Raw genomic sequence first — 22,729 nt, forward strand, 5'->3', positions numbered from 1 at the left:
GAGGTTTAACGATGTATCAATTTACAAACTATTTCGCGGAATAGTTTATATGTTGTATCATTATCAGCCTATATAAATCTTTTTATTTCAATATTTTCTAATTCAATAGGCTATTAGTCTGATAATTCATCAAACAGAAGATACAGTCTTGTCTTTTGGGGTCATTTAAATGTTTTAAAATGTATTTTGACTGCAGGCAAAGTCGATTATGTAACGAGATTGTGCGTGCGCACTCATCTCCAGTTGGCCGCTTGGGCACGCAATTATGGGTAACTGCACCGGGCAATGTGAGGCGAGCATGCGCTAAACCATGTACAGACTTACGTAGGCCCAACACATAATAATACCATCACTGATGTTTACGTACGGAATTTAAATAAATAAAATACTTATTCGCGGAGAAAACATTCTTCAACAGAACGAACGTGAGTTATATTGTTATTTTACGGCTCTTTTACGCGCCGCACTCGTTTTGTATGGGTGAATAATTCGGTATTTTTATTGTGCGTTTATTGAGCAAGTTTGATCAGCATCTCAGACGCACTGGTTGGATTAGGGATTGTTTGAACCCAGTCACTCCAGAAAGCTTTTTCAAAACAAACGGAGCCCCCACTACGTTGTATAAACAGCTGAATTTATCTTAGATCAAAGCTTTTTACTCAACTTGCAGAGAGAATATATGACCTCAATAGGTCGAGAACAAAATGTTCCAATCTCAGGACGTAGACTTTGTTAAATGTCCATCAGACCGTGATTTCATCCCGAATCCATGGGAAGTATGTTGCAGAATACGTTATGTAATGGGTGCGGAACGGGGGTATTTAGGTAATAGAGTTCAGTTGTTAATGCTATAGAAAACGACGGTCATTTCGTAACCCAGGTCTAGCAAAGGTAAAATGCATGTCGCTCTCCCGCCAAGTCGGTTCCATAAGCTTAATGCAAATTCGTAGATTGTTATGTTTAGATGAAGCCTATATTCTGCCAATGTATTGGTTTATTAATGGGGCAGTAGACCTATGTTTTCCTTGTGAATTAGTTTAAAGATCGAATGTATTGTCTTGCGAAATACAGTAAATACAACAAGCCTTTCAACTTGCACTACTTGATTTCTGTGTGATCAGCTGGTTGACAGGTTCGAACGAAGTAGACCGACCACTTGCTTCACAATGGTCTTTGCTTGGCTTTATTTGGATAATTATTTCATAACTTATTTTTCGAGTAGTATGCATGTGCGTGTGTGTGTTTTGGTGGCTCGTGGTTGCAATCCTTGGATTCTAGTCTTGCAGCATGGCTACAAGGCAGAGTAGAGTACACACCCACTCTTTGTGTTCGCAAAAAATAGCCCCCTCCTTTCTTTCTTATTTCTCTTTTTCTTGGTTTCCCCATTCTGTGTTGTTGAACTCTTTGTTCCAAACGTATGTAGCCTAGTAATGCTGGTATATTGAGAAAGTTGTGAATAATCACTGCAAATGTTATGCCTTCATATCGTGAAAGAACAGGATTGAAATATTTCTGAGCGCCACCTATGCAAACGTGTGCGTGATAACTGCGCAGTCAGCATTTTATGGTGTTCTGTTTTTTTTTTTTTGCGTTGGATACATTTTGTAACATTCTAGGCATACTCTTCGGTTTGATTTTCATGTTGACTTGGCTACTTTTGGATTTAGCTCGACGGCAGTTCAAATGTGCAGCCTATTTTGAGGTTATGAGGTTATGTCCCAAAATGCACAATAAATGTAAAATGTTATGTGAAGCAGGGGGAAAAATAGGGACAAAGAGGGTATTTCAAATGTTATCTGCATTTCACTGTACTTGTTACATTGAACTTGCATGTGCAATTCCCCCCTCCACCCTGTTTGTACCCTATGCAATGGCAATGGCTAAAGGGGTAGTTCACTATTTTACAACATGATGTTAGCTGTTTCCTCACTACAAATTTAGCTGATTTTAGCCACCGCTAGCTAAAAATCTATTGACGTGAAGGGGGGCAAAATCACTTGACAACAACTGCATATTTGGTTTGATGTTACTTTAAAAGTGATTTGATCATTTTAAAAAAAAAACATGTTCACATGCCCCTATCACTATCATTGATTTTTAGCTAGCGGTGGTTATAATTAGCAGAAGTTTGTAATGGCTGTTTAAAGATAACTGAACCATGGATTACAATTTCTCCTGGCCCATTGACTATGTTCAGGGTGAGGAACCATCAACATTATCTTATAAAATAGTGAACTACTCCTTTATCTACATCCTGCACATAGCTGTCAATTGGTACATGCAAACAGTTGCCAACTTCTACATATAGAGCCCGTTGCCCAACTATTAGGTACTTTAGTTATGTTGTCTTCAAGATATCACTTTCTCTCCTAAATTGACTTAATATTTTATTTGGGTACTAGTGATGGGAAGTTCGGCTCTTATTACTGACTCTGATCTATTCGACTCATTCAGTCAAAAGAGTCAAATCTTTCAACTAATTTCGTTCATTTGAGTCAGTAATGCCCAGAGCGTGCAGGACCCCCGAATTAAGGTGACACCAGCCGCCTGTGCTGTAACCTCATAAATGTGATGTATACAGTGGTCCGGGGAAAGACAGATTATGGTCAAACACAATGAATACAAGACAAAAGAGAAAGAATGACTAGACCCAAAATAGATGATCTCTGCATTAAAACACTCTCCACTCCCGATCACAGAGAATCAAAATGATCTTCTCAGCTTGAGGAAATGGTTAATCCTCCTGGTTGTTGTGGGTCATAAGGAGCAGTGTCCTGTGTCCTATCAGGCTCCAGTTGAAAGCGGCTGTCTTTTATAAAGGAAGGAGGATAGATCACTCTAGTATTCACTAAAAACACCCTGTCCTGGGGTTGTGTAGGGAGAGAGAGAGAGAGAGGAGTGGACTATTCACTGCTAACACCCTGTCCTGGGGGTGTGTAGAGAGAGAGAGAGAGAGAGAGGAATGGAGGACAGTACAGTATTCACTACTAACACCCTGTCCTGGGGGTGTGTAGAGAGAGAGGAGTGAAGTACATCTGGGTTTCAATGGAATTACACACATAGGGCCTGATTCCGACCCGAGTTAAGCTCGCTTAAATGGAACTTAATTCCCTTTTTTATGCTCTTTTCTTTCTATGCATATTCTGACCTTGAGCTTAAGCATGAGCATAGTGTGTCATGTGGTTGTTGCTGAGGATCATTAGTAACAGGTGATAATATAAAAAAGACATGTAGGCTAATTGAATCGTTATGGAGCAGAGCGCAGACCAAACCATAACAGTTTGAACCCAACGCATGGCGCAATAGTTGGTTGTGTTGTCACACAGTTCCATGGTTAGTGCAGGAAATAGATGAGGGTATAGCCTACTATTGTACACTATTCTCCCTATTATAATTCTATGTACACTAATCTTCCAACATTACCATGGATTAAGGAATGTGGACATTTTCAGAATTAATCAAACCATCATTTTTTTGTTGTTGTTGTTGTGTATAAAGGCTCTCCAAACCAGTTGTTTATGACTCATAAATACTTTCATAACCGTGAATAATCGACAAGATCAGAGTATTTTTTAAATCTACAAGTTGGTGCTGAAACAGAGACTCATATGCATATATTAAGATGGCTTTCTTTCATTTGTCCCTAATATTCTCAACCTGTTCTCTTCATATATTCTATTGAGTCTGTAGAGAAAATTCTAACTTAAAGTTACACCATATTTAAAGGAATGGCTAAAGATAAATATACTGAAAACCATATTGAATGAAAACTCCACAAGAAAATCTGTTGGCCAGCAAGTGGGAAGTTTTTAAGCAGTTGAATTTATTTGAATTTATTTATTCAGCATGTGCAAGGGAACAACGCCTGCGAAGCCTGTTACACACCTTCATATGGTAAGTCTGAACACCAACTACTGAGAAGTGCGTAAGAAAGGTGTAAAGTCTGAATCGGGCCCACGCTTACTTTGGCTTTCTCTCACTGACAGACATGTTGGTCTGCCTCGCTGTCATACTTTCTTTCTCTCTCAAACACACAACAACACACAACACAGACTTTATGCTTGGCTGTTAATGGCCTCTGACATTACAGGGTGTGCCAGCAGAAACAGTGATGGCGGTGGATGAGACAGACTGACAGACAGAAATAAGGGACTTGAGCCTGTCACCATTCAGTTCAAATGAAAACACACACACAGCTGGAGCTCTATACACTCGATGACCTGTTAGAGCCCTGTTTTCTCCGTTCATATGTGATGTTACACAGATGTTTGTGGGGCAGTGACACAAAGCATAGAAACCTACACACTCATTCTGAGTCTGTTCTCTTGGTTGTGGAGGAAGTAGCACAAACATATAGCTTCAACTTGTTCTTGATAACCCAGACACAAGTAGCATTGTGATGAGTCAAGTTGTGTACAAGTGGGTGCTGCACATTGGTGGTGGATGAGGTGAGTTTCCTCCTTACTAAAGACCTATAATTATTGAATTATTATTATTATAGCCTTCTGATGATATCGGAGGGGTAAACTACAAAGCTAGCTAGATCTACTCAGGGTTTACTAAAGCTAACTAGCGTTAGTTAGATCCACATTCCAGCTCCGATGTCTGGTCAAAAAGAGTATGACATTGTTGCTGCCCGTAGCACTGAATGCAAGGGAAGCCAGCGAGCATTTGACCTCCTTTGATATTTAAAAAAATAATAGACCATTAGCATTGAGCTAAACTGAGAGAGCTCAGCTGTGAATGGTCCTGGCACACCAAAAAGTGTCAAGGGAAGTCAGTTTGGATTTGGTTTCAGACCAAGCACATAAGAAGGCAAATGTCAATGACAGAACATTTTTGCATCTCGTTGTGGCTAGTTAGCGAGGTAAAATCGTTCCAAAATTAGCCATGGATGGAGATAGGGATTTGGACTTGTGGTTATACTTAATTCTCTGTAATGGCCTATAATTATAACAGCGATTCTGATCCAACCATAAATTCATACATTGTACCCTTGGCCTGAGAGAATGGAAGTTCAAATCAAACTTTATTTGTCACATGTGCCGACAGTGCAGTTCAATAAATATTTACCAAGTAAACTAAAGTAAAAAATAATAAAAAGTAATACAATAAAATAACAATAACAAGGCTATATACAGGGGGTACCAGTACCGAGTCAGTGTGCAGGGATACAGGTTAGTTGAGGTAATTTATAGATGTAGGTAGGGGTGAAGTGACTATGCATAGAAAATAAACAGTATAGCAGCAGTGTAAAAAAACAAATGGAGGGAGGGGAGTGTCAATGTAAATAGTCCGGTGGCCATTTGATTAATTGTTCATCAGTCTTATGGCTTGGGGGTAGAAGCTGTTAAGGAGCCTTTTGGTCCTAAACTTGGCGTTACGGTACCGCTTGCCCTTGGGTAGCAGAGAAAACAGTCTATGACTTAGGTGACTGGGATCTTTGACAATGGTTTGGGCTTTCCTCTGATACCGCCTAGTCACTAGTATATACAGTTGAAGTCAGAAGTTTACATACACTTAGGTTGGAGTCATTAAAACTCATTTTTCAACCACTCCACAAATGTCTTGTTAACAAACTATAGTTTTGGCAAGTCGGTTAGGACATCTACTTTGACACAAGTAATTTTTCCAACAATTGTTTACAGACAGATTATTTCACATATCATTCACTGTATCACAATTCCAGTGGGTCAGAAGTTTACATACACTACGTTGACTGTGCCTTTAAACAGCTTGGAAAATTCCAGAAAATGATGTCATGGCTTTAGAAGCTTCTGATAGGCTAATTGACATCATTTGAGTCAATTGGAGATGTACCTGTGGATGTATTTCAAGGCCTACCTTCAAACTCAGTGCCTCTTTGCTTGACATCATGGGAAAATCAAAAATCAGCCAAGACCTCAGAAAAAAATTGTAGACCTCCACAAGTCTGGTTTATCCTTGGGAGCAATTTCCAAATGCCTGAAGGTACCACGTTCATCTGTACAAACAATAGTACGCAAGTATGAACACCATGGGACCACGCAGCCGTCATACCACTCAGGAAGGAGACGCGTTCTGTCTCCTAGAGATGAATGTACTTTAGTGCGAAAAGTGTAAATCAATCCCAGAACAACAGCAAAGCACCTTGTGAAGATGCTGGAGGAAACAGGCACGAAAAATTGTATTTTATTTTTTTATTTAACCTTTATTTAACCAGGTAGGCTAGTTGAGAACAAGTTCTCATTTACAACTGCGACCTGGCCAAGATAAAGCATAGCAGTTCGACACATACAACAACACAGAGTTACACATGGAATAAACAAAACATACAGTCAATAATACAGTAGAAAAAAAGAAAAAAGTCTATATACAGTGAGTCTAAATGAGGTAAGATAAGGGAGGTAAGGCAATAAATAGGCCATGGTGGCGAAGTAAATTACAATATAGCAATTAAACATTGGAATGGTAGATGTGCAGAAGATGAATGTGCAAGTAGAGATACTGGGGTGCAAAGGAGCAAGATAAATAAATAAATACAGTATGGGGATGAGGTAGTTGGATGGGCTGTTTACAGATGGGCTAGTGATGCAGTGATCTGTGAGCTGCTCTGACAGCTGGTGCTTAAAGCTAGTGAGGGAGATATGAGTCTCCAGCTTCAGTGATTTTTGCAGTTCGTTCCAGTCATTGGCAGCAGAGAACTGGAAGGAAAGGCGGCCAAAGGAGGAATTGGCTTTGGAGGTGACCAGTGAGATATACCTGCTGGAGCGCGAGCTACGAGTGGGTGCTGCTATGGTGACCAGTGAGCTGAGATAATACCTAGCAGAGACTTGTAGATGACCTGGAGACAGTGGGTTTAGCGACGAGTATGAAGCGAGGGCCAGCCAACAAGAGCGTACAGGTCACAGTGGTGGGTAGTATATGGGGCTTTGGTGACAAAACGGATGGCACTGTGATAGACTGCATCCAATTTGTTGTGTAGAGTGTTGGAGGCTATTTTGTAAATGACATCGCTGAAGTCGAGGATCGGTAGGATGGTCAGTTTTACGAGGGTATGTTTGGCAGCATGAGTGAAGGATTCTTTGTTGCGAAATAGGAAGCCGATTCTAGATTCAGTTTTGGATTGGAGATGCTTAATGTTAGTCTGGAAGGAGAGTTTACAGTTTAACCAGACACCTAGGTATTTGTCGTTGTCCACATATTCTAAGTCAGAACCGTCCAGAGTAGTGATGCTGGACGGGCTGGCAGGTGCAGGCAGTGATCGGTTGAAGAGCATGCATTTAGTTTTACTTGCATTTAAGAGCAGTTGGAGGCCACGGAAGGAGAGTTGTATGGCATTGAAACTCGTCTGGAGGTTAGTTAACACAGTGTCCAAAGAAGGGCCAGAAGTATACAGAATGGTGTCGTCTGCGTAGAGGTGGATCAGAGAATCACCAGCAGCAAGAGCAACATCATTGATGTATACAGAGAAGAGAGTCAGCCCGAGAATTGAACCCTGTGGCACTCCCATAGAGACTGCCAGAGGTCCGGACAACAGGCCCTCCGATTTGACACACTGAACTCTATCTGAGAAGTAGTTGGTGAACCAGGTGAGGCAATCATTTGAGAAACCAAGGTTGTTGAGTCTGCCAATAAGAATGTGGTGATTGACAGAGTCGAAAGCCTTGGCCAGGTCGATGAATACGGCTGCACAGTAATGTCCCTTATCGATGGCGGTTATGATATCATTTAGGACCTTGAGCGTGGCTGTGGTGCACCCATGACCAGCTCTGAAACCAGATTGCATAGCGGAGAAGGTACGGTGGGATTCTAAATGGTCGGTAATCTGTTTGTTAACTTGGCTTTCGAAGACCTTAGAAAGGCATTGTAGGATAGATATAGGTCTGTAGCAGGTTGGGTCTAGAGTGTCTCTCCCTTTGAAGAGGGGTATGACTGCGGCAGCTTTCCAATCTTTGGGAATCTCAGACAATACGAAAGAGAGGTTGACCAGGCTAGTGATAGGGGTTGCAACAATTTTGGCAGATAATTTTAGAAAGAGAGGGTCCAGATTGTCTAGCCCGGCTGATTTGTAGGGGTCCAGATTTTGCAGCTCTTTCAGAACATCAGCTATCTGGATTTGGGTGAAGGAGAAATGAGGGAGGCTTGGGCGAGTTGCTGTGGGGGGGTGCAGGGCTGTTGACCAGGGTAGGGGTAGCCAGGTGGAAAGCATGGCCAGCCGTAGAAAAATGCTTATTGAAATTCTCAATTATAGTGGATTTATTGGTGGTGACAGTGTTTCCTAGCCTCAGTGCAGTGGGCAGCTGGGAGGAGGTGCTCTTATTCTCCATGGACTTTACAGTGTCCCAAAACTTTTTCGAGTTTGTGCTACAGGATGCAAATTTCTGCTTGAAAAAGCTAGCCTTAGCTTTTCTAACTGCCTGTGTATATTGGTTCCTAGCTTCCCTGAAAAGTTGCATATCACGGGGGCTATTTGATGCTAATGCAGAACGCCACAGGATGTTTTTGTGCTAGTCAAGGGCAGTCAGGTCTGGAGAGAACCAAGGGCTATATCTGTTCCTGGTTCTACATTTTTTGAAAGGGGCATGCTTATTTAAGATGGTGAGGAAGGAACTTTTAAAGATAGACCAGGCATCTTCTGCTGACGGGATGAGGTCAATATCCTTCCAGGTACCCAGTCCAGGTCGATTAGAAAAGCCTGCTCGCTGAAGTGTTTTAGGGAGTGTTTGACAGTGATGAGGGGTGGTCGTTTGACCGCGGACCCATTACAGATGCAGGCAGTGATCGCTGAGATCTTGGCTGAAAACAGCAGAGGTGTATTTGGAGGGCAAGTTGGTTAGGATGATATCTATGAGGGGGCCCGTGTTTACGGATTTGGGGTTGTACCTGATGGTTTCATTGATAATTTGTGTGAGATTCTGGGCATCAAGCTTAGATTGTAGGATGGCCGGGGTGTTAAGCATGTCCCAGTTTAGGTCACCTAGCAGCACGAGCTCTGAAGATAGATGGGGTGCAATCAGTTCACATATTGTGTCAAGGGCACAGCTGGGGTCAGAGGGTGGTCTATAGCAGGCGGCAACGGTGAGAGACTTGTTTCTGGAAAGGTGGATTTTTAAAAGTAGAAGCTCGAATTGTATGTCTACAGACCTGGATAGTAAGACAGAACTCTGCAGGCTATCTCTGCAGTAGATTGCAACACCGCCCCCTTTGGCAGTTCTATCTTGTTGGAAAATGTTATAGCCAGGGATGGAAATTTCAGGCGTTTTGGTGGTCTTCCTGAGCCAGGATTCAGACACAGCTAGGACATCCGGGTTGGCAGAGTGTGCTAGGGCAGTGAATAAAACAAACTTAGGGAGGATGCTTCTAATGTTAACATGCATGAAACCAGGCTTTTACGGTTACAGAAGTCAACAAATTATAGCGCCTGGGGAATGGGAGTGGAGCTAGGCACTGCATGGCCTGGTTTAACCTCCACATCACCAGAGGAACAGAGGAGGAGTAGGATAAGTGTATGGGTAAAGGCTAAAAGAACTGGTCGCCTAGTACATTCAGAACAGAGAGTAAAAGGAGCAGATTTCTTGGCACGGTAGAGTATATTAAAGGCATAATGTACAGACAAAGGTATGGTAGGATGCGAAGTGGGGGTAAACCTGTGCATAGAGCGATGATGAAAGAGATATTGTCTCTAGAAATATCATTTAAACCAGGTGATGTCATCGCATGTGTGGTAGGTGGAATCAAAGTGTTAGATAAGGCGTATTGAGCAGGACTAGAGGCTCTACAGTGAAATAAGTGAAAAGTGAAATAATTACTAACCAAAACAGCAATGGACAAGGAATATTGACGTTAGCGAGAGGCATGCGTAGCCGAGTGAATCATAGGAGTCCAGTGGTGGCTTCAGGCAGTTAGTGGGCCGGGGCTAGCAGAAAGGGCCTTGGAGGGACGTCGCGACGGACAAAAGTCTGTTGTGGCCCCCTCGTGCTATTATGTCGGCAGACGGATCAGCAGGGCTCCGTGTGGTAAACCAGGCCAATTGGCAAAAAGGGTATGGGGGCTAAAGAAATTGTCCGATGGGCCTCTTAAGCTAACAGTCCGATGTGCTCTGGACAGCTAGCAGGCCGCGGCTAACAGATGGGGATTCAGGGGGACAACGCAACGGTGGAGCCAGTTGAGAAAACCCCTCAGGCAGATCACGTCGGTGGTCCAGTAGTGATGGGTCAGGCCTGGTTGGCAAAATAGGTATTGTAGCCCAGGGAGTGGCTGATGGACCTCTACTGGCTAGCTGGGAGATGGGCCTAGCAGATGGGCCTGGCAAGGCTAGCTCCAGGCTAATTGGTTCTTGCTTCGAGACAGGGACGTTAGCCAAGAGTGGCCACTCGGATAACAGCTAGCTAGCTGCGATGATCCAGGTGAAGAAAAAAGAAAAAGGTTCAGAGCTTGCGGTAGGAATCCGGAGATATGGAGAAAAATAAGCCCGATTTGCTCTGGTTTGAGTCGCGCTGTGCAGACTGACGAAAGTTTCCGTGCTAAAGGTAGCTGATGACCGCTAGCAGTGACTAGCTGACTACTAGCTAAGTATCTAAAAAAAAGCATCTATATCCACAGTAAAATAAGTCCAATATCGACATAACCTGAAAGGCCGCTCAGCAAGGAAGAAGCCACTTCTCCAAAGCCGCCATAAAAAAGCCAGACTACGGTTTGCAACTGCACATGGGGACGAAGACCGTACTTTTTGGAGAAATGTCGTCTGGTCTGATGAAACAAAAATAGAACTGTTTGGCCATAATGGCCATTGTTATGTTTGGAGGAAAAAGGGGGAGGCTTGCAAGCCAAAAGAACACCATCCCAACCGTGAAGCACTGGGGTGGCAGCATCATGTTGTGGGGGTACTTTGCTGCAGGAGGGACAGGTGCACTTCACAAAATAGATGGCATCATGAGGCAGGAAATTTATGTGGATATATTAAAGCAACATCTCAAGACATCAGTCAGGAAGTTAAAGCTTGGTCGCAAATGGGTCTTCTGAATGGACAATGACCTCAAGCATACTTCCAATGTTGTGGCAAAATAGCTTCAGGTCAACAAAGTCAAGGTATTGGAGTGGCCATCACAAAGCCCTGACCTCAAGCCTATAGAAAATTTGTGGGCAGAACTGAAAAAGCGTGTGCGAGCAAGGAGGCCTACAAACTTGACTCAGTTATACCAGCTCTGTCAGGAGGAATGGGCCAAAATTCACCAAATTTATTGTGGGAAGCTCGTGGAAGGCTACCTGAAACGTTTGACCCAAGTTAAATAATTTAAAGGCAATGCTACCAAATACTAATTGAGTGTATGTAAACTTCTGACCCACTGGGAATGTGATGAAAGAAATGAAAGCTGAAATAAATAATTCTCTCTACTATTATTCTGACATTTCACGTTCTTAAAATGAAGTGGTGATCCTAACTGACCTAAGACAGGGCATTTTTACTAGGATTAAATGTCAGGAATTGTGAAAAACTGAGTTTAAATGTATTTGGCTAAGGTGTATGTAAACTTCCGACTTCAACTGTAGGTCCTGGATGGCAGGATGCTTGGCCCCAGTGATGTACTGGGCCGTACACATTACCCACCTGTAGCGCCTCACTGTCAGATTCCAAGCACTTGCAATACCAGGCGGTGATGCATCCAGTCAGAGTGCTCTCCATGGTGCAGCTGTAGAACTTTTTGAGGATCTGGGGACCCATGTCACGGATCCCTCTGGAACTTTCTTTGTGCACACCTGGCCCCTATTCCCACTGATTGTATTTGTATATATGTGCCCTTTGTTCACCATGGTGCTGTCGATTATTGTTACAATGTCCGTTGGTGCTGTGAGTACCTGTGCTGTGTGTTTTGGTCTTTCGTGCCCTTGTGGATTGCGCAGATGATTACGGGTCTCGTCCCGTGTGATAATCATTGTGCACTTGTGTTATTTATTCGAGGTACTCCTCGCTCTTTTGTTAGGGTTACTACCCTATGTTTTGTTACGTGTTTGCTTGGTCTTCATCCCCGTGCCTTTACACGGCACGCCGTAATTTGGGCTTAATAAAAAACCCAATTACACATTCCTGCACCTGTCTCCCGAATCATTTATACCAGCGTGACAACCCATGACTAATCTTTTCAGTCTCCTGAGGGGTAAAAGGTGTTGTCGTTTCCTCTTCATGACTGTCCTGGTGTGTTTGGACCATGATAGTTTGTTGGTGATGTGGACACCAAGGAACTTGAAACTCTCGACCCTCTCCACTTCAGCCCCGTCAATGTTAATGGGGGCGTGTTCGGCCGCCTTTTCCTGTAGTCCACAATCAGCTCCTTTGTCTTGCTCACATTGAGAGAGAGGTTGTTGTCCTGTCACCTCACTGCCAGGTCTCTGACCTCCTCCCTATAGGCTGTCTCATCGTTGTCGGTGATCAGGCCTAACACTGTTGTGTCGTCAGCAAACTTAATGATGGTGTTTGGTCGTGCTTGTCCACGCAGTCGTGGGTGTACAGGGAGTATAGGAGGGGACTAAGCACACACCGATGAGGGCCCCCATGTTGAGGATCATTGTGGCAGATGTGTTGTTGCTTACCCTCACCACCTGGGGGCGGTCCGTCAGGAAGTCCAGGATCCAGTTGCAGAGGGAGGTGTTTAGTCCCAGGGTCCTTAGCTTAGTGATGAGCTTTGAGGGCACTATGGTGTTGAATGCTAAGCTGTAGTGAATGAAAATAATTCTCACATAGGTGTTCCTTTTGTCACGGTGGGAAAGGACAGTGTGGAGTGCATTGCGTTATCTGTGTATCTGTTTGGGCGGTATATTAATTGGAGTGGGTCTAGGGGTTCTGGGATGATGGTGTGACCAGCCTTTCAAAGCACTTCATGGCTACAGATGTGAGTGCTACGTGTCGGTAGTCATTTAGGCAGGTTACTTTGGCGTTCTTGGCCACAGGGACTATTGTGGTCTGATTCAAACATGTAGGTATTACAGACTTGGTCAGGGAGAGGTTGAAAATGTCAGTGAAGACACTTTCCAGTTGGTCAGCGCATGCTCGGAGTACACATCCTGGTAATCCGTCTGGTCCTGCGGCCTTGTGAATGTTGACCTGTTTAAAGGTCTTACTCACATCGGCTACGGAGAGCGTGATCACACAGTCGTCTGGAACAGCTGATGCTCTCGTGCACGCTTCAGTGTTGCTTGCCTCGAAGCGAGCATAGAAGTAATTTAGTACATGTCCTGGTAATCCGTCTGGTCCTGTGAATGTTAGCCTTGTCACGCCTGCTCCCGCTCCCCCTCCCTGGCGGTCGAGGGCACCAGGCTACTCTTATCTACACACACCTGTCACCATCATTACGCGCAGCAGCGCTCATTGGACTCACCTGGATTCCTTCCCGTGGTTGATTACCCCCTGTATATCTGTCTGTTCCTCTGTGGTGTTCCCTGTGTCCCCATTCATTGTTGGTAAGTGTTCATGTCCAGACGCTGTTCCTGTTGTTGACAGACAGCATGTGAAAGTGCACATTATGTCAATAAAGAATGCCGGAGATTGAGTAAACCCATTGTGCAAGTACAGGAAACTTTACGGTGCGCCCGCTACTAATCTTAATGTCTGAAGGGCAAGAGAGTGGAACAGGAACTGAGAGGGGTCTGCACTGGAACAGACCACATGGAAAGTGTTTATGTGTAAATTTATACCATAGACTGTGGTCCATTATTGTGTGCTTATATGTGTTTATACATGTGTTTTTGTTTGTATGTTGTATTTGTTGTTTATGTTTTGAATCTATACATGCATTGAGTGTTTTTATATGGCCTTGTGTGTGCATGTTTATGTTCACTGGTGCATATGTGTGTGTGCATGCATATAGAGTGTGTTTATTTCTTCATGTTTACATATTAGTCATTTAGCAGACGCTCTTATCCAGAGCAACTTACAGTAGTGAATGCATACATTTCATACATTTTTTCCCATACTGGTCCCCCGTGGGAATCGAACCCACAACCCTGGCGTTGCAAACACCATGCTCTACCAACTGAGCCACACGGGACCATGTGTCTTCCTGTGTGTATCACAGGAGGTTGGTGGCACCTTAATTGGGGAGGACGTGGTCGTAGTAATGACTGGAGCGGAATCAGTGGAATGGTATCAAATACATCAAACACATGGTTTCCATGGTTTCCAGGTGTTTGATGCCATTCCATTTGCTCCGTTCCATTATCATGAGCCGTTCTCCCCTGTTGTTTATGTAGATATTTGTGCACCAGGGGTTCCGCTGCTGTCATGTAGCTGTGGCGCTGCGTTGAGGCGCAGGTTGAAGATGGTAGAACAGTCCTCTGCAAACAAAACGAGTGATGACTACAACAATCTGACAACCCCACAGTAGAATAGTTTATTTAATTACCTAGTTGGCTCGTTGTTGTGTGTTCTATTCAAGATAAATATTTATCTCGAGGCGCATGCGAGTTACGAGTGCCACAGGGAGAGAAACATGCATTCTGACAAGCAGTCAATGCACAACAATTCCTGCAATCGCAGGCAAAATAGTAGTTCTTATGGTCTTTGTTAAAAAGAGGGCGATCCCAGCTTTCCATTCCTACTTTATTTATTTCTCAACACTTAAATATGTGTGAACTGCACCATTTTAAACCCAGAGTTTTTAGCAGCGGCATGGTTAAGCACGTTACCACTCCACAATTCACTCTGAGTGCATAGGGAAGATGTTGAGGTCCTGGGCTGGTGTGGTTACACATTGTCTGCGGTTGTGAGGCCGGTTGGACGTACTGCCAAATTCTCTAAAACTACATTGGAGGTGGCTTATGGTTGAGAAATGAACATTCAATTATCTGGCAAAAGCTCTAGTGGACATTCCTGCAGTCAGCATTCCAATAGCACACTCCCTGAAATCTTGAGACCTCTGTGGCTTTGTGACAAAACTGCACATTTTAAAGTGGCCTTTTATTGTCCCCAGCACAAGGTGTTCCTGTTTAATGATCATGCTGTTTAATCAGGTGGATGGATTATCTTGGCAAAGGAGAAATGCTAACTAACAGGGATTTAAACATTTAAACAAAATATGAGAGAAATAAGCTTTTTGTGCATATAGAACATTTCTGGGATCTTTTCTTTCAGCTCATGAAACATGGAACCAACACTTTACATGCTGCGTTTATCATTTTGCTCAGTAGATATAAATGCCTACTTTGTTGACAAACTCAGTATATTGTTGATTTAATTATACTGAAGGTCACAAACGGAGATCCTAACCAGTTATTGTCCATTGTTACTTTGGTTCAGTGTGTACTACATTTTGCATCATAGTTTGGTTGACTTGTCTTAGACAGTCTACAGGTAGATTTAAACATAGGCTGGTCTTATGTCATAACAGAATAATCAACTTGCAGAACTTGTTTCCTGTTGGTGAAATGCTAGCTAGAACTTAGTGTTCTTTCTGGTTCTCAACAAGTGTTGAGGAAGCAAAAACAGATTGAGAAGAAGCCATTATCAAATGATTCAACTGACGTTATAACATCTTCAGTTAATAACATCTTTAAGAAGTCACTGTCTCTCAGCCGTGAGGTTTGGAACTCTCTGACAGTAGATCCATTCTGCTGTTATAACTGAAAACAGATTTTAGTGTTCTCTCTCTCTCTCTCTCTCTCTCTCTCTCTCTCTCTCTCTTTTCTCTCTCTCTCTCTCTCTCTCTCTCTCTCTCTCTCTCTCTCTCTTTCTCTCTCTCTCTTTCTCTCTCTCTTTCTCTCTCTCTCTCTCTCTCTCTCTCTCTCTCTCTCTCTCTCTCTCTCTCTCTCTCTCTCTCTCTCTCTCTCTCTCTCTCTCTCTCTCTCTCAGCATGTGGTGGCCTGTTTTTATTCCATTGGCGGTTCTTCTCTCAGAGCAGTTTGGAACATTAGCATAGTGTTAACGTTAGCTTACTGTTCCTCATCAGGCGTGATTACCTCTTCAAAGAGTATCTTAAATAAGACATCTGGGTTCTTATCCCCCGCATGCATTTTTTAAACTTATTTTCCTAATAGCACTGACTTTGCTGATAACGTCTTTATTGAGGAAAAATGTACTGACTACGACTGTGTAATGTGGTTGTCTCAACTAGCTAGCTTAAGATGAATGCACTAACTGTAAGTCGCTCTGGATAAGAGCATCTGCTAAATGACAAATATGTTTAAAAAAAAAATGGTAACGTAAAGTGATTTGAGATGTTGGCCTACAATGTTAGCTTCGGTGGCAGTTTGATGTGCCTCTAAGTCAGACAAACGTGTTCAACCTGTTCTTAGTATTAGTATGATAATGGTTAATAGAGGCATATGACAGGTTACATTTTTGCTATTTATTTATTTTGTTTGTATGACTGACTTTAAACACACAGTCACACATACACGCGTGTGTGTGACTGTGTGTGTGTGACTGTGTGTTTAAAGTCCACAGAGTAATTCCACCTCAAAAAGCACCAGAAAGAGGACTTCAACACCCACCATCTCAGATTGTTCTGAAACGGTTTCTGTAGTTAGGAACAGAAGATTAACATTCCTGAAACATTGTTTTGTTGAAAGATAATTTGAACACTGGAGAAATTAAGCTAATTTATTGCACCCAATTTGGCCATTTCAATTTATAGGATTCATATAATATTCAATAAATATTGTACCCAATATCTGATTTGGACCAAACCTCTTCTAAACAGTGATTAAGGAATCTAAATGAATGGTCAAAAGCCATCCAAGGACCCCAACATCCAGTATACATCATCAGTGCTTTATGTTTGACAAGTAGTATGAAGCTGCGGCTTGGAGTATTGTTTATTCATACTATGTAATGTATTCTTTGATTGAAGTAGCTTGCATTTTTTCCCCATAAATGAATGTTAAAGTACCAGGTTTTGCCCACTAGATGTTACTGTTCCTGCAACTGCCACACCCTTTTATCAATTTTGCTGGTCTCTTGCATTTATTCAATGGATCACAACATTTTCTTTACAACTGGGTAGAAAACCAATAGCTTTTGCTTTTAATGAAAATAAATTGTGTGCTTATCCTCAAGTCAAGCCAGTCCTCCATGAAAGTAATTTAGTTTTTCCTTCTCTTAGCAGCTAATGCTTCAACCCAACTCACCTTGAAGAGTCCAACAAATGGCAGCTCTCTGAGAGGGCTATCCCTATGGTGCAATTCTCATATGAAGACTTTTCCTACAACCCCAAACAAATCTATTGAGAAATGGACTAGTGACTGTTGCATGGCAGTTTTTTGTTTGTCAATAAAAGTATTAAAACACCTCTTTATATGTCGTGCGATTAGTGTAATTTACCATCAAACCCAACCCAATACCATTACCGTTGTAAAACACTATACAGTATGTTCTTTGGACTTTTACCATTGAAGACCTTTAGAGACCATAACCTTGAAACCATTAGAACTGCTGTAGCCTAATAGTTTGCTTGTTCACCAGGAATGGTCTAATCCAAACGTTTTTTTAAAGGGAATAAATCACAAACACAGGGGCCATTTCCTGGACCTAGATTAAACCTAAGAGAAGGACAAACTGCTTTGGTTTCATGGAGGACTGGCTTGAATTGTGAGGATGACATTATTATTATTATTATTATTCTTTTCAACATGAGCTAAAGCGATTGTTTTTTTTTTTACCCAAAGTTGTAAAGAAAATGTTGTGCTCACGAGACAAGCAACATTGATAAAAGGGTGTGGCAGTAGCAGCAACAGCAGCATCTACTGGGCAAAACCTAGTACTTTAAGGCCAGGCAACACACACTCATAGGGTAAATTTTCCCCTTAATCAAATAATAATCACATTTTACCAGTTGAATGTAGACCAAAATATAATACTTTTTGGGTTAAGCATTTTATTAAATATTTTATTACAATATGCAAATGAGGCAATAGCTCATTAAATATGCACATATTTCCATATCGCACAAATACATTTTTCTGGACACTGGATGAAGTCAGCCTAAATAGTTTGGTTGCATTTTGTCCAGAGCAGATTGTGGAGAAATACGTTTTAAATATTTATATCTGTAAAATAATAAATAAATAAAATAAAATGTTATCTACAGTGCCTTCAGAAAGTATTCACACCCCTTGACTTTTTCCACATTTTGTTGTGTTACAGCCTGAATTTAAAATGTATTAAATTGAGATTATGTGTCACTGGCCTACACACAATACCCCATAATGTCAAAGTGGAATTATGTTTTTCAAATCTTTACTAACTAATTAAAAATGAAAAGCTGAAATGTCTTGAGTCAATAAGTATTCAACCCCTTTGTTATGGCAAGCCTAAATAAATTCAGAAGTAAAAATGTGCTTAACAAGTCACTTAATAAGTTGCATGGACTCACTTTGTGTTCAATAATAGTGTTTAACATACATTTCTGAATGACTACATCTTCTCTGTATCCAACACGTACAGTCATCTGTAAGGTCAGATAACCAGTTATTAAATGCAAGGGTTTACATACTTTTTCCAACCTACACTGTGAATGTTTAAATTAGGTATTCAATATAGACAAAAAAAATACAATTATTTGTGTGTTATTAGTTTAAGCACACCGTGTTTGTCTATTGTTGTGACTAAGATGAAGATCAGATCAAATTTTGATGACCAATTTATGCAGAAATTCCAAAGGGTTCACATACTTTTGTTTGCCACTATGTGAATGTACTGTATGCAAAATAGATATCTGGACCAATTCAAATGTAATTTCCAGGCAAAACAGCCTGAAATTACATTTTTACCGATAGAATTTTAACATATACATTTCAAAAACTTTATGAAAATGTATTTTTTCTTTAGTTTGTCATACTACCGTCATCAACATTTTCATGAATTTTAACCACTTTAAAATACAGCAATAATTTCAAAGCTCATAACATTAAATTATACAGAATTTAAAATACTAATTTATGGAGGAAATGTAAGCTACATCAATGGCTAATTTCTCTGAACAGGTTGGGAAAACATCACGTAATTCACTGAGAATACATAGTATGAATAAACAATATTCAAATAAAACATTACAAAACCTGGCCAGATCATTTAAAGTCATCAGTCTCAAGTCACAGTCAAGTCCCGAGTGTTGAGGCTCCAAGTCAACTCTCAAGTTATTTTATTTTCTATCGAGTCTCAAATCATCAAATTTGTGACTTGAGTCAGACTCAAGTCCAAGTCAATGTGACTCTAGTATCTACTGTCTATTTACTTTCTCTTCTGTTGTCTATGTGAAGCTGAAATGACCTTGACCGCTCGTTAGTTAGACACACACACACACAAGCATGAAAGATCAAAGCAGGATTATTGGTATTTGTTGTGACAAGTGGATTAGATTCGATGACAATGACAGCTCAGTAGAAGAGTAATCTCCTTCCCTGCGTAGATGAAACCATGCTAGTCTAGACTATTGTTTGAATGTACTGTATGTACAGTATACACACTGAATGAGGCTGGTGGTAGAGATATGTTTTCTTTGTTTGAAAATGCTATTGTCCTACTAACGTAATCTACTTTGGGCTGTTCAGATGGTCATGAGAAATTCATTAGACTAATATAATTTCTAAGATAGACTTCAATAGACTAATGTAATCAAATAATCAGATAACAGCACATAATTAAATGACAAAATAGAATGTTATAATACAAATGTTAGAGGATACACAGATGACAGCATTCCTTTTGTTGTAAATGTCCCAAAACTGCAGTCACTTTCTGAAGATCTGTCACAGTCTTGCCTGCGAACTGCTAGTTAACAAGTAGTAAGAATTAAACTACATCAGCTCATCCACCAATGGTCTACTTGATTCTCTTGCATTTTGGGAGATATAGTTTTTAGAACCACTGCTCTGTAGTCTGTAAATGTACACTGAGTGTACAAAACATTAGGAACTATTGACTAATATTTAGTTGCACCCCATTTTGTCCTCAGAACAGCCTCAATTCGTCGGGGCATGGACTATTTTATTTTTTATTTATTTAACCTTTATTTAACTAGGCAAGTCAGTTAAGGACAAATTCTTATTTACGACGATGGCCTACCAAAAGGTCTAATGCGGGGACGGGGGCTGGGATAACAAAAAATAAATAAAAATAATAATAATTATATATATATATACATACATGACAAAACACACATCACGACAAGAGAGACAACAAACAACAAGTTGTGTTGCTACTACATAAAGAGAGACCTAAGACAACAACATAGCAAGACAGCAACACAGCATGGTAGCAACACAACTTGACAACAACATGGTAGCAACACAACATGACAACACAGCATGGTAGCAACACAACATGATAACAACATGGTAGCAGCACAACATGGTAGCAGCACAAAACATGGTACAAACATTATTGGGCACAGATAACAGCACAAAGGGCAAGAAGGTAGGGACAACAATACATCACGCAAAGCAGCCACAACTGTCAGTAAGAGTGTCCATGATTGAGTCGTCGAATGAAGAGATTGAGATAAAACTGTCCAGTTTGAGTACTTGTTGCAGCTCGTTCCAGTCGCTAGCCGCAGCGAAATGAAAAGACGAGCGACCCAGGGATGCGTGTGCTTTGGGGACCACAAAGGTGTCCAAAGCTTCCCACAGTTGTGTCAAGTTGGCTGGATGTTCTTTGGGTGGTGGACCATTCTTGATACACACGGGGAAACTGTTGAGCTTGGAAAAACCCAGCAGTGTTGCAGTTCCTTCTTTAACCCAGCAGTGTTGCAAAAATCCTTCTTTCTTTAACCTATCAGTGTTGTCAAAATCCTTCTTTAACCTATCTCCTTCCCTTTATCTACACTCAGTCTATGTCATGGAAAGAGCATGTTTAGCACACTCAGTCTAGTTTATGCCTGCAGGGATGGAGGCAGGTCACATCAATGATTCCCTGTTCGGCCTGGTACCATTAGAGCTGCATGTCCATCTGCAACTTGCATACAGTATATGAAAGGGCTTATTGCTCAGTTCCAAACAGTTGAACTAGTGTACTCTCAAAATAAGCATCATGTCTGTGTCACTGCCTTTTTCAAAGTCCCCCAGTCCCATGACAATGACACTTCACAAAGTGAAATGTAGGATTATATAAAGGGAAATAAGATGTGTGTGTCTACACACTGCTTGTCTGTGAACTGAGTGCTCTGTGTTCCTGTAGGGATGGAGTTCCCTGTGGACGGCCTGGTCAGCGTGAGCCAAGAGATCCTGGAGAGATCAGCCCAGGACTACATGAACAGCCTTCTCCACAGCCCCCCTGACTCACCCCAACACCTCACCCTCGCAAACAACACACAGGTAAAAATACCCTCACTCTGCCACACTCTACACAGGTAAATATCAAGTCAAATTGTATTGGTCACATACACATGGTTAGCAGATGTTAATGCGAGTGTAGCAAAATGCTTGTGCTTCTGGTTCCGACAGTGCAGTAATATCTAACAAGTAATCTAACAATTCCCCAACAACTACCTAATACACACAAATCTAAAGGGGTGAATGAGAATATGTACATATAAATATATGGATGAGCGACGGTCAAGCGGCATAGGCAAGATGTAGTAGATGGTATAGAATACAGTATATACATATGATATGAGTAATGTAAGATATGTAAACATTATTAAAGTGGCATTATTTAAAGTGACTAGTGATCCATTTGTTAAAGTGGCCAGTGATTGGGTCTCCATGTAGGCAGCAGCCTCTCTGAGTTAGTGATGGCTGTTTAACAGTCTGATGGCCTTGAGATAGAAGCTGTTCCTCAGTCTCTATCCTCACTCTGTCACACTCTACACAAATAAACCCTCACTCTGTCACACTCTACACAAATAACCCCTCACCCTGCCACACTCTACACAAATAAACCCTCACTCTGTCACACTCTACACAAATAAACCCTCACTCTGTCACACTCTACACAAATAAACCCTCACTCTGTCACACTCTACACAAATAAACCCTCACTCTGTCACACTCTACACAGGTAAATAGACCCTCACTCTGCCACACTCTACACAAATAAACCCTCACTCTGTCACACTCTACACAAATAGACCCTCACTCTGTCACACTCTACACAAATAAACCCTCACTCTGTCACACTCTACACAAATAGACCCTCACTCTGTCACACTCTACACAAATAGACCCTCACTCTGTCACACTCTACACAAATAGACCCTCACTCTGTCACACTCTACACAAATAGACCCTCACTCTGTCACACTCTACACAAATAGACCCTCACTCTGTCACACTCTACACAAATAAACCCTCACTCTGTCACACTCTACACAAATAGACCCTCACTCTGTCACACTCTACACAAATAAACCCTCACTCTGCCACACTCTACACAAATAGACCCTCACTCTGTCACACTCTACACAAATAGACCCTCACCCTGCCACACTCTACACAAATAGACCCTCACTCTGTCACACTCTACACAAATAGACCCTCACTCTGTCACACTCTACACAAATAAACCCTCACTCTGCCACACTCTACACAAATAGACCCTCACTCTGTCACACTCTACACAAATAGACCCTCACCCTGCCACACTCTACACAAATAGACCCTCACTCTGTCACACTCTACACAAATAGACACTCACCCTGCCACACTCTACACAAATAGACCCTCACTCTATCACACTCTACACAAATAGACCCTCACCCTGCCACACTCTACACAAATAAACCCTCACTCTGCCACACTCTACACAAATAGACCCTCACTC

At 41.8% G+C, this 22,729-nt stretch overlaps 1 protein-coding gene across 1 annotated transcript in view; it reads left to right on the forward strand.

The window, feature by feature from the left end:
- Positions 1–274: 274 nt before the first annotated feature.
- The window catches only part of LOC106570833 (titin), a 57,309-nt gene continuing 34,854 nt past the window's right edge, over positions 275–22,729 (forward strand). The window contains exons 1-2 of the mRNA XM_045695347.1: positions 275–425; positions 21,146–21,282. Coding sequence (XP_045551303.1) covers positions 21,148–21,282 — 135 coding nt within the window. The 5' untranslated portion in view covers positions 275–425; positions 21,146–21,147. The remainder of the gene's footprint in view (positions 426–21,145; positions 21,283–22,729) is intronic.

This window comes from Salmo salar, chromosome ssa15, assembly GCF_905237065.1.
Source record: "Salmo salar chromosome ssa15, Ssal_v3.1, whole genome shotgun sequence".
NCBI lineage: Eukaryota > Metazoa > Chordata > Actinopteri > Salmoniformes > Salmonidae > Salmo > Salmo salar.